The sequence below is a fragment of the Cydia splendana genome, chromosome 14 (genome assembly GCF_910591565.1).
Source record: "Cydia splendana chromosome 14, ilCydSple1.2, whole genome shotgun sequence".
NCBI lineage: Eukaryota > Metazoa > Arthropoda > Insecta > Lepidoptera > Tortricidae > Cydia > Cydia splendana.
The window spans coordinates 16,128,319-16,141,485 of record NC_085973.1 but is presented as its reverse complement, the minus strand read 5'-3'; the positions used below and the strand labels follow the sequence as shown (position 1 = coordinate 16,141,485).

Genomic DNA, 13,167 nt, shown 5'->3' with positions numbered 1-13,167 from the left:
GGCGTTTTGGCATAGCGTGGGATTTTTGGGATAAGATAATTTGGTTAAATGGTTTCATAATTTTCCTTGTAGGTACGTAACGCAACTGGGAAAGGGTTAAGATGAGGCACATACATATGCAAAATCTAATAACTATTTTACCAGTAAGTTATTGGTGTGGTACTCAGCAGACGACAACTTGGCCATGGGTTGATCCCACTTATCTTGCGGTACTGAAGTAGACACCCACTTTGCGCTGCGAGGCTTGGGGTCTTTAATAACTGCGCTCAAGTATTTCAGGAGTCCAGGACCTACAAATAATTTACTTGTTAGAAGTTTTATTAATACTTTAACGTCATTGTTACAAGTTTTGTTAGACAGGCTTGACGGTCCATTTATGGGACACTGGTTGTCATTGCATGCACCAGTGTCCCATAACTGGGCAAAATGATGTAACTAGTTAAGTAAGATTCTATCATTAATTTTGTTGACATTTCGTATTCATTATTATTGTATTTTATAAAGTATTGTATAGTATGCTATTGTGTTGTTTATGTGTATTTTGTATTATGGGTTAAAATAAAAGCCTGAAATAAACGGTATTTTTTTGTTACCTTTCTTTGTAAAATGATGGCCAGAAACAAGTCAAAATATAGTCAGATTGATATGAAGCTTAAATAACTACAAACAAGTACATAGAGAAACCTTTGATTATGCGGTATTTAATTGTTTTTTTTTTAACTAAGTCTATAAATTTTAAAGTAACATCAGAAAAAACTACCTGCTCCAGCGATATACTTGGAATGGTAAGCGATGTTCGAGCAAGGCACTTCCTTGGCGAAGATGCTTTTTTCTGTAAGACTGGCCACAAACTCCTTCATCTTGTCAGCGGGACCTGAGATGGTAGCGGACTCGGCGCTGTTGTGACAAGCGACTTCTATTTCAGGTGGGCATAGTGGGAGGACCTATTCAATAAACGAAAAATAATGATTATAACAAATATAATATGAGGCTAGAAGATTGGCAGGAAGGCCCTGATCCATGAGACGGAATATTTTGATAGAAATAAGGATATTAAATGCTATTGAAATGATTTCAGTTAAAATGTGAGTGTGTAGTGTAAATTACAAGTCTCCATCATAGCTGTATCTGTGCTATGTCATTGAGTATAAAAAAGTGTGGAAGACAAAAAAAAAATTGTAAAATTGTACTTACATCGTTATAGCCCAAGCCAACGGCGGCCATGGATCCCTTAATAAGCGGAGTCTGCACTGACACCAGACCTCGGCTGTACGCGGCGAGGATCATCTCTTCAGCCGTGAAGCAACCGTCGGCGTACGCGCACCCTAACTCACCTACACTGTGCCCTGAAATTACAAACAAATAATTATTGCCAATTTCAAGATAGGGTTCTATGAAGACGGCCCGTGACAGGGCACATTATACAAAATTAGATGATAAGTTTGTTAATCTGTAGTAAGAACTTATTGAAGCAGATGTCGCAATCTAAAAGCAAAACAATCTAGATTATCTATGAAGCAAGTAGTTAGAACATGTTGAAATACTACTAGGAGAAAAACTTTAGGTATTGATTTTATCTGTCCATGAATTTTGAATGAAAGCAAGAATTTAGACAGGAAAGATGGAAACAGGGGTATTAAACATAAGTAAATTACATAGACAGGTGGTAAGAAGGCTGGGTGGTAAAATGACTAAAGACGTTTTAATGACATAGGAAGCCAAAGGAGAAAACCTAAAAGTTCCGAGAGAAGATGAGTCAAGTATAATTGGCAAAATTTGTTTCAAATGCAACTATTACTCACCAATGATGTTATCTGGTACGATTCCCATCTCAGCCAGGATATCAGTAAGACCGATTTGGACAGCAGCGATTCCGACAAAGGAATGAAGGATGTTGTCGTAAATAGTCTTGTCTGGATCACAAATAATCCTCAAGATGTCAATCCCTTTTGGCTCAAGGACCCTGCGGCACCTATAAATTTATTTTGGTTTAAATATATAAGGTAAGTACCCCTATTAACGAGCCCATTAAAATCGGCACTGATTACCGCGGTATGTACAAAAAGGCGTTTTATAAGAAAGCCTATCGACTTTTTTAAAATTGAAGTACACACAAACAAAGCCTTCTCTATTGACTGTCGAATAAGTATAGCACTAGTAAAGAAACACAAAGTAAACAATTCGAAAAGCGTAAACTAACTCATCGGGGGCGCAGGATTTGAATGCTCCATACTACGCGCAACACCTCAAGTAAGCAAACGCGTATTTTATTTAGTGATTTTCATAGTAATGATGAATATTATAGAAAGACTAAAACTTTATATCAATTCTTAATTATGATATTTATGGTTCCCAAATCCTCAATTTGTAAATATTTGCTTGCCAATAGTAAAAAACAGGAAATTAAAAACCTCGGTGTTGGGTTCCATTTTTTGGTGTGGTTCCTAATTTCGAGGTATACCTCGGTAATAGCGGAAACGGTAGTTTAAGTTCGAAGGGTTATATATTCATATGTAAATACATATTTCCTTAACTCTTGATGTTATTCAAATATTTAACCATCTATAAAGCTAAAGAGCTATTAACGTGGTGTGAAATCTATTCAAGAACTCTTAATTTTGACTACAGTTTTAAGCACTTAACTGGAGGTTTCCTTAGAAACCATTTTATGAGAATCTTGTTTAAATATTGATATAAAAACAAAAGCATGGCTGTCAAGTCTGTTTTACACAATGTTTCGTAATATTTAGTATCTTCCATTTTGATTGTGTTCAAAATGTACGCGATCTTTATTTATTTTTATTACTCGTAATCAGTTTTACAATAATGTGAATTAAACCGTTTACCGATGGTTACAAAACACATCACTCGGTAATAAGATGTATGGGAACCCAATACCGACCCACCTACAACTTTGGTAGGAAATAAATAGGTTCATAATAATTATAATTATTATAAAACCTATTGTATTACTTATGTTGGTGTATTATAATTATGTTCTAATTAAAATAATTTGAACATATAATACACAATATGTTGGTGTATTATATGTTCTAATTAAAATAATTTGAACATATAATACACCAACATACAATCGTAATCCAACGTGGCAACGCAGCGAGCGTGATGGGCACCTTTGCGTCGGGGGCAGCCCGGGACGGGTTTCAGTAGGTTTTTTTATTTTATACATATTTAGTTTATATTTATATTTAACTTTAGTTTTTAATTAATGTAAAATTGTGTCCGGATTATGTGTTGTGTAAAAGATGCAGTACATTGCATCCAATATTAATTTATTTTAATGTTTGATTTCACATATTTTGTATTGGATCAATTTGATGTTGATGGGCATTTATTTGTGTGATGAACACAGATATTTGTTCCTAAGTCATGGGTGTTTTCTATGTAGATGTCGCAGTCGGATCGTATAATCCGCCGTATTACATTACGGCTAGCCGTTTTCAAAAACAGGGGCGTTTTGAAATGCGGCGGTTTAACGATTAGCCGGATTGAATGCGGCTGAATGAGAATCCGCCGGAATGTATTCGACGCCATACGTTCTTCAACACGGCTAGCCGTAATGTAATACAGCGAGTCATTAGCCGCCGCTTTGACAGTTTTTAGTTCCCATTTTTAACACTCGTGGCGCTGCCTGACAAACGCTGGGGTGTCCATCAAATCTGAAGTTCGTCGGACTGTTTCTTTACAAAAAACATTTCCTTCGCAACTTAACTAGACGGAGCCCCGCTTCGCGGGGCTCCTATTTCTGAGCGGTTTGCCCTTCGGGCATCTGAAGCTACCTAACGAACCTAACCTACCTACCTATTGATTTAGTGAGACGTCCGTGAAAACATTACACTTTGGGGAAAAAAGCGTAGGTAGGTAAGTAGGTTAGGTTCGTTAGGTAGCTTCAGATGCCCGAGGGGCAAACGGCCCAGAAATAGGAGCCCCGCTTGCGGGGCTCCGCCTATTTAAGTTGTGAAGGAAATGTTTTGGAAAAGAAACACATGTAGTGCGGTGGGACCATGGTAAAAATAAATTAAATTGCAAACATTGTCAAACTCCGGTTACGTAGGCGACCGAAAGAACTGGTCACTCTACAATCTAAAATAGTAGTACGATGCGGCTAAACGTAGGCCGCCTTATTGAAGAACGTGTCGCAATGACAATCCGGCTAATCGTCGAACCGCCGCATTTCAAAACGCCCCTGTTTTTGAAAACGGCTAGCCGTAATGTAATACGGCGGATTATACGATCTGACTACGACATAGATATAAGTATGCCCAGCAGTGGGACGTATATAGGATGAATTGTTATTTTTTTTTATCTATATAAGTATGTATATCGTCGCCTAGTATCCATAGTAGAAGCTATGTCGATCTGTGTAAGATGTCCCCTTATATTTATTTATTTTATGTTGTTTTATGTAGATACTTGTATACAACATGTATTTTTGATACGACCACATAATATATTAATTAACTAAGTGTAGTTAGTAGGTGTAAGTAGACTCAAAGGTATTCACTTCCATAATTATGTTTTACTAAAAATCCTCTTATTTTTCCTTATAGAAAAACCTAATAAAAATATGAATTGAATCTTATGATTGGAAATCTGATTAAATATAATACCTACTATTTATTTAACTACTATTGTCAAATAAATATAAGTAGGTATATAAAGAAGGAACTAAAAATGCGATGGGTTTATCTACCCTCGTAAAAAGGAACCCTTATCCGTGGTATTTGGGTAGCAATGATCAATTACCACGGTAATAGGCGATTTCGACGTTTTAGGTTTAATAATTATTATTTTCTATATAACTGGCCAAAACAAGTCCAAAAACGAATAAAATATAAATTTCGATGTACAAACTATCATAAAAAAATATGTCTTTGTTCATACAGAGCCAACTTATGCTTCATTTTTGGCTGTCTTTGTAAAAGTTGCTTAACCCCCTCGTTAATAGGGGTACTTACCTTATGAATAACATATTTATAACAATTATAACAAAATTTATTCATGTAAGTAATTTTTTTATTATCACTTGAACTTTATGTCCACATCGTCACTGAGAATAATACGAGTAAATATATGCCTAAATCTATTGGATGATTCTCTTTTATTTAAATAGTTTCAATAGCCACTTTTATCAGACCAGCTTTTACAAACTATGTGAAAATGACTCAGAATATGATTAAAATGGTAACCGTGGCAGATGATTAAAAAAAACCCGTTTGATGAACTTACTTTTCGATAGCTGCAGCGAAAGTGGGAAATCTCATAAGTTCAGCACCCATCCCAGCCCATTGAGACCCCATACCGCTGTACACGAACCACAAGGGTCCATGCGTTCCACCGTAGTAGTTGACACTCTCCGACAAGCAGACTGTTTCTTTGTTTTCATTGGTATCTAAAATATTTACAGTAAGTTTAAATTTTAAAACTTGCTGTTATACTGATAAATATTCATGCTGCGGATTTCTGCATAGCTACTTCAAATACATGTTAACGTAGATACCTAATAAAATAGTTTTTTAAGCTGTCAACGCTGAAAAAATTAAATTTAAGGTTTCTACCAAGCATCCGACATTGCATGCGGCAATTGCACATGGGCGCACCGCGCAACTTTGTTAACGAAAACAATAGTAAAACGATTCTGAGGAAAACGCATTAAGCGGGAGGATTTCTGACGAATTGATCTCTTTTTCTTGAAGTAGTTTAAAGAAATATCTTAATGCGAGTTGGTATCGTCAGAACTCTTTGCTTGTTCGCCATAATTCTGGTAAGAATATCTTACCTAAAATCGTATATCCTCTGCTTAAATGCCCGGGGATTTCGAATTCATGGATGCTCTGCAGCAATGCAATCTGTTCCGGATCGATGGGCTGTTTCTTTAAATATTCCTGGATCATCTGTACACCAGTTTCTTGTCTTCCAGAAATTGTAACCAATCGAGGGATGCTGGCTTGATAACGGGTAATGTCCTAAAAACGACGAAGAATGTATTAATTTTATTTATCCTAACCTGTTTTTTTATGTTTGGTGCCGGCTGAGATTAACCGGAAAATAATAATATAATGGACTGCAATATATGGAAGAGCTTATTTCAGTCATGGACATAATAGGTATTAAATTGGTCTAGGCACCTACTCTCACATAAACTTATAATCATTATTTTTTAAATTTTATTACGAGGTGTGATTTTATGAAAATTATAAATTGGCCAGAACAAGCAATTTCATTTGTTACAGCAATTTCATTGAATACTAAGCATTTTATTAACTATGTTTATAAAAAAATAAGACCTGGAGTTAATTTAAAATCATCACTATCCTGATCGTTATAGTTACCTTTCGTTTATAATGTCCTTTTAGCAGAACATGGATATTAACGCCAGTGTACGAGAAACAGTTCAAGGCAGCAAAGCTCCTGTTAAATCTAGCATTGTCTTGAAGGACCTGGATTCTTCCATCTTTGACTTCTGGGATGTCGTCTTGTGGGTTGTAGTAGTGTAGGTTTGCGGGAATTTGGCCTTTATGATATGCTAAGCAAACCTAATGGAGAAAGTGAAAAGTGATTACTTACTTCAACATTTTTACTAATATTTCAAAGTAACTACTTAAGTATAATTAAGTAACCATTACAAAAACAGCTTTGTTAAATATTACGTGTTTCTTGAATTTCTGCTACGGTAAACACCTAGGTACTAGATTAGTTTTTGGTTATTTATATCGGTCATAGATATACCTACATATAACCAAAAACCTTATATTCGACCAAAACTTTTCAAATAGTTGTATTGTATTATTCTAATTCATCTATGATTTTAATCCTATTTTATACAACTAGGTACAAATTGAACTATTAGCATTATACCTATTTTGCTTTTAGTGTAAAATACATAATGTATAAATGTTAATCATGATGCTTTTGTAAATAAATCTATTATTTGTTCATTATGATTATATAATGAAACACGGTTGACTTATTTCCAACAAAATTAATTAATTATTCACAGCCTATTTGCAACTAAACATGTCTGTATGTTAATTGGTAAAATATATTAATATTAACAAATTCGTCTTATTCAAAGTGGAAAATACCTGTTTCATAAAACCAATTTAATTTAATGATATATAATGATATATCAATTGGTAGATCAATAATAGTAAAAATAGGACATCTAAGTTTTTTAGCAACAACGGTAAACTATCTAAGAATTATTATTTTTTGCCTTTTTTGTAGGAAGTTTAGCCTCTATTTTTGTAAGAAAGTTCAGCATAAAATTGAAGAGATTGACTTGAATTGGATTTAATTTTATTATTATTAATAACAGAAAAATAATACATTTAACGAAGCCCTTTTCTATCATCTTAGATCCCACGATATATTTTACCTTAGTTAAGGCATTTGTTCCCGATGCCGGTTCACTGTGTCCCATGTTAGACTTAACGCTGCCAACCTTGATGGATGAGTCTTTGGCGAACACTTTACCGACAGCGTCGAGCTCTTGAGCATCTGCTTCGGCGATAGCTAGTAAATAAAAAAAACTTAAAATGGATGAATAATACATAAGTACTTCCATATCCATAATAATCTATAGGAATATTATAAATGCGAAAGTGTGTTTGTCTGTTACCTCTTCACGCTTAAACCGCTGAAGCGATTTGGACAAAATTTGGTATGGAGATAGTTTGAGCCCCGACAAAGGACATAGGATAGTTTTTATCAATCATCATCATCATCATCATCATCATTTCACGCAAACGAAGTCGCGGGCACCGTAGTGAATAATAACTTGATATAAAAGTGGCTGGAGCAAATTTTCCATAATTTTAAATAGCAAAATTTAACAGATCGCGAGATTAAAACATGACAAATTGATCTTCTGTTTATTAGAACTTTTTAAATTTATTTGCCAGCTTTCAAATGTACTGATATAGTAGATGACATTGGCACTACGAAGAAACATATTTAGGTACATCTGTTAAACGCGCCCCAAATGCGTGCATCACACGTACTTAGCACCTACAATAAGCCAGCGCGCAAGACATATATTAAATAAGTATATTAAAACAAGTCACTTACGTTTATTTAGTAATATTTCGCTCCATAACGTGGAGCTTCAAAAGGAGCGCGCATTAGCTAACCGGCGCAGACTGATTTATCGACTTAAAAAACGTGAGTGACCCGTTCTTATATATATCTTAACTAAATTAATCTAAAAGTTAACCATTTGTGTAAAATTACCTGAACCACACGCTTCCACATATTCTACATCTTGCGGAGCGACGTCGATTTCAGAGTAGAACTCATTAAGAAAATCCTGGATGTCCTTAGACTCCCTGACGGGCATAAATGGCGCGTCCGGCTTTAAGCTGTAGCTGCCTTTAGCGTAGTAAACTTGAGAGTATATTCTGGAAATTATACTCTGTATCTTTAGGTATTTAAATAAAAGTAAACAAACAATTTGTACATTTTCGGGTAGTTATAACATTTATTGTTTAACCAACCAAATACAATAGCGCCTGGATCTGCTGCCACTGAACATTGAACAACCTGTCTTTAACCAACATTATTTGATCATGTAATGTTTTCATCTACCCTCAACTGGCTTAAGGAGCCATTTGAGGGTAGATTTTGTTTACTTTTATTTAAATACCTAAAGATACAGATTATGGATTAAGGTAGCTTTTGAGGTCTGTAACGTATCCATAAGAAGCTAACCAAACACCGGCTATTAACACTGAAAATAAACGCCTTCAAGAATGTTAAAAGTGTTTTCTGTCAAGATATATGAGTTACAAAAACGTAAGATGACTACACCTTATAAAACAAAGTCACCCGCCGCGTATGTCTGTTTGTATGTTAGTATATTCGCGATAAACTCAAAAACGACCGAACGGATTTTCATGCGGTTTTCACCTATCAATAGAGTGATTCTTGAGGAAGGTTTAGCTGTATAATTTGTTAAGGTTTTGTGTAACCCATGCGAAGCCGGGCGGGTCGCTAGTTTTACATATGACCGCCATAAATACCTTTATTTTTTGTAGATTTGTGTTTGCTTAAATTTAATTTACTGGTGTTTGTGTGAAACAATACTCGCAATGCACATCACGCGCACCAATAAGTGCAGGAGAGATACCTACCTATCAAGTTAAAACACATCACGAGATAGTATCAGCGAACGTATATCAATATCAAAACCCTAAAGGCCGATTATAAAACACCGTTCCGTGTATCGCCATTATAATTATGCAAAATTAATATAAAACCAATTTACCTCTTAGCGTCTTTAGCTCGTTGTAAAAACAGGACGTTGATGGAATCAGACCTCACGTAGCCGTCGCCGTTTTTGTCGAAACATTTTGTTTTTCCATCCAGGCACAAAAAACCGGCTCTGGAAATAAAATAATGTGCCTGTTAAAATATTATAAATAATATATTTTTAAAGGCAGGTAACAAAGAACATGCCGAGGGTGACATTAAAGGCCGTGAAGGCGAGGCCGTTTAGTATTACCAAAGACATATGTAACTTCGTATAAGACGAATAAAGTCTAAGGAAAAAACGTGCCTCGGAGTTCAAGTAAAAGTCATTCTCGAATAGATGCCGCACACACCTTTAGCCTATCCTCGGCTAGATGGCGTGACGACACCGTTTCATATTTAACAATTTTAACACATAGATATCAGTGAATGAACATGGATCAAAATGATATAAAAATAATAAAATCATTTATCCATATATATACATTTTTTGATAACTTTATACGTTTTCATTTTGAGTTTTAGTCGTGTGTCGATAGATGGCAGTAAATTTACAGTGACTACAAAATTTACAATGACAGGACCCCTCTATACTATCTATTCTTTTTGGTATTACGCTACTGGGAAATCTTAACCTAGTCTAGATTGCATTGCTTCGTATGAAAAATATTTGTAATACAGCAATCAAAGCTCATTTGAATGAATTTATAATCTCTAATGAAATCTTAAATGATCAATGGATGGAAAAAAGGTAACCATTTAATACTTTTTTTACTTGAAGCATAAATTTGGATGTATGCACGCCATGATACTGAAACAGCCATCAACCGTCCAGTCAAGACATAAATGCTTATGTCAGCATAATCCACAGAATACAAACCTTTTTAAATTAAGGCAAACATTAGGGTGCATGCACAGATTACAGCCTCCAACGATAGCTGCATCGCACTCCCCAGTACTGATACTCCGGTAGGCATGCTCGAGGCATGCCATAGAGCTCGCGCAGGCCAAGTCCAGGGCGAACGAGGGGCCTTTGCCGTCGATCCAGTAGGAGATACGGTTGGCGTACATGGCCTTGTTGCATCTGAAATGAAAACACATTGATTAGCCATATTGAAAGTAGGAGTTGAAGTGGTCGCTATGGTTTAATCGGTCAGAGTAATTTACACACTGCCGCAAAATTGCATAGCCACTTTATAAATGAATGAATTCATAATGTGTCTATGCAATTTTCTAGCTCACTGTACATACATAAAGAAATATGGCGTTATTCGTTACCATAGGTCAAATCTAAAATGCCAATGAAATTTGTTTGTCCTAAGGTCCTAACCTGTTTGAGCCCATTACGATCAAAAATATCGATTTGCCAATCAATCCAGTTCATGATCCTAAAATATACCAGTGTAGGTACCTACTCGTTTGCTGGCTCTGTTTCTGCTGCTTGAAAAAATTCAAATATTAGCGATCTAATCTGACAAGGCAACTGTAACGCACTGAAGCGCCTAATTTCTATGGTTCTCAAATAAAATATATTACGGCTGTCAAATCAGCTACAATAAAGGTTTCAGAAAATAAACATCGCATTTATAAGCTATGCTATAGTCGAAACCCGACAACAACTGATCACCGGTGGAATTATGCAGCGGCTTGGGGCTTAAAAATTCATGTCGACACGCATTATGCAGGATGAGTGAGTCAGGAATTCCAATCGCAAAGGTTTATACAAACCAGAGTAAATGTGGTCTTTGATTAAACATAATTGCTACAAATCTTGAGGTCACAGAACACTGAATAGCCTGGGCTTTTGACTCGCCTGTATTTGCATTGGCAATAGCGACACGAGCTGAATATTTATTCACGGTCGGTTCGCAGCGTTCGTCCGCTTGGATGGCTTTTAAATTAGTTACTCTGTTAGTGTGCATGTTATTGTCGATTATTTGTAATAGAGTTAGTTATTTGAACGAGCATTTGGGTTTCGAATTGATTTTGGTGTGGATTGTAAACATGAATGCATTTCTGCCATTTTAATATTTAGGTATACTGTTCGCGCTCGTGTCCCGTTTTACGGTTACGGTTGTTCCTAGGATTTGGGAGCTATAGAAGAGATTACGTGCAACTAGTCTACGCCGCATGGAGGAAAATTGGTGGTTAGATTCCTCGGAAATCGCGCTTGGAATACAGACAGATTCTACGATATTGTATGATTGTTCCCCAAAAAGATATTTAAAGGGGTTAGATATGCGATTATCAAGATATATCGGCTTCTAAACCAGGAAAATGCTAGTAGAATATTTCCATTGTCAATGAATAGATTGATAAACCGCGGTAATACAATTTTGCAGCTAGGTGTAAACCCTGCTACTAAATATCATTTAGATTTATAAACCTAACAATTCCTACTCACACTTCTCTATTCTGATGTCCCTTTTACAAGGTTGAGACGAAGGCGAAGGTATTATGGTAAGGTAGCCGCGGGCAGTTTTAGGGTTCCGTACCCAGAGGGTAAAAACGGGACCCTATTACTAAGACTCCCCTGTCCATCTGTCTGTCTCCAGGCTGTATCTCCTGAACCGTTGAAATTTCCACAAATGATGTATTTATTGTTCCCGCTATAACAACAAATACTAAAAAGTCCGATACGCACTTGTTCGGTTTTTTTAATAAATTAAAAAATATCCGCGGGAATGATTTTTTATTCATCTTTCGACTACATCAACGCAACGCTCTGGATGTATTTTTAAAGGTAGCTGCTCAAAATTCAATTACCCTTAATTCACTCACAACAAAATGGTAAAAAGAGAATGTGATGAAATACGTGAAAGTAAACATTCGTCCCTTTGTGGGGCTTTAATCACGGCTGGTGCCTTTTAATTATTCATTCGCGAGTCATGTCTTGTCAGCCACGTGTACCTTTGCTGACACGATTAAATCAACGCTGGCTTAGCACTAGTCCGCGACAGCGAACCTTATTATAAAGGTATTATAGTTATTTGTTTTACAAGGGGGCAAAGTTGTTGTTTAACTGCTCGTGCTAATATTGATACCCGAGCAAGCGAAAGATTCCAAAATTGAGCCACGAGCATAGCGAGTGGTTCGAAAAATGGAATCTTGAGCGTTGCGAGGGTTTCAAAGCACGAGGGTTAAACAAAATTTGCCCCCGAGTGAAACACAAAATTTTTCACCACACCAACTTGAAGCAAATATTAAATGTAAAATATCAAACAAAATCAAACCAAATCATTAAATGTAAAATATCAAACAAAATCAAACCAAATCAAATCCAAATGAATGTAATTAAAAATTTGTCATCCAAAATCATCATTTAAAAGTCATTTCTACCAGCAAACATAAGAAACCAACTCAAAATTTGCATTTGATTACTTTGTCTCACATGTGAATAAAATGCAACTTTGCTATCAGTTTTTAAAGTGCAAAGTAAGCCTTTCCGAGCTGGTGTGGTGAAAACAATATTATACGGTTTTCATCTACCTTTTGATACTTGGAGGATATAACCAAATGGAGACGCCTTGTCTGTAATTTTCTGTACAAAACAGTCTGCCGATACGCAACGTAAAAATAGCCATGTCAGATAAACGTCAGTATAGATATTTTATAATTACATTGTGACCTGTTTATAAAGTCAAACTTTCCCAACACATTACAAAATGTAGTAATTTTCGTTGCAGTATTTGCCATTGTTGCCTAGGTACCTTAACTTTTAAATGAATTTATATAGCGTTGTTAATAACAAAAGTTATATTAAACTGCAACGTCACAAGCAACAGTACATCAAAATCGAGTCTTTCACCAAAAGCCATTTTTAGCCAAGTTGGCCGTGTTTTGAATTTCGATCGCTCGATTTCGTGTTCTCCCTTTACTAATATCTCTACTAGGCAT

At 35.7% G+C, this 13,167-nt stretch overlaps 1 protein-coding gene across 1 annotated transcript in view; it reads right to left on the bottom strand.

Annotated features, from left to right (window-relative positions):
* Positions 1 to 13,167, bottom strand: part of LOC134796788 (fatty acid synthase-like) — a 47,765-nt gene that overhangs the window by 15,569 nt on the left and 19,029 nt on the right. Inside the window, exons 4-14 of the mRNA XM_063769008.1 lie at positions 10,151 to 10,354; positions 9,287 to 9,403; positions 8,254 to 8,420; positions 7,400 to 7,536; positions 6,354 to 6,557; positions 5,801 to 5,987; positions 5,251 to 5,413; positions 1,803 to 1,972; positions 1,195 to 1,346; positions 761 to 944; positions 142 to 290 (exon numbers count right to left, since the gene is read on the bottom strand). Coding sequence (XP_063625078.1) covers positions 142 to 290; positions 761 to 944; positions 1,195 to 1,346; positions 1,803 to 1,972; positions 5,251 to 5,413; positions 5,801 to 5,987; positions 6,354 to 6,557; positions 7,400 to 7,536; positions 8,254 to 8,420; positions 9,287 to 9,403; positions 10,151 to 10,354 — 1,834 coding nt within the window. The remainder of the gene's footprint in view (positions 1 to 141; positions 291 to 760; positions 945 to 1,194; positions 1,347 to 1,802; positions 1,973 to 5,250; positions 5,414 to 5,800; positions 5,988 to 6,353; positions 6,558 to 7,399; positions 7,537 to 8,253; positions 8,421 to 9,286; positions 9,404 to 10,150; positions 10,355 to 13,167) is intronic.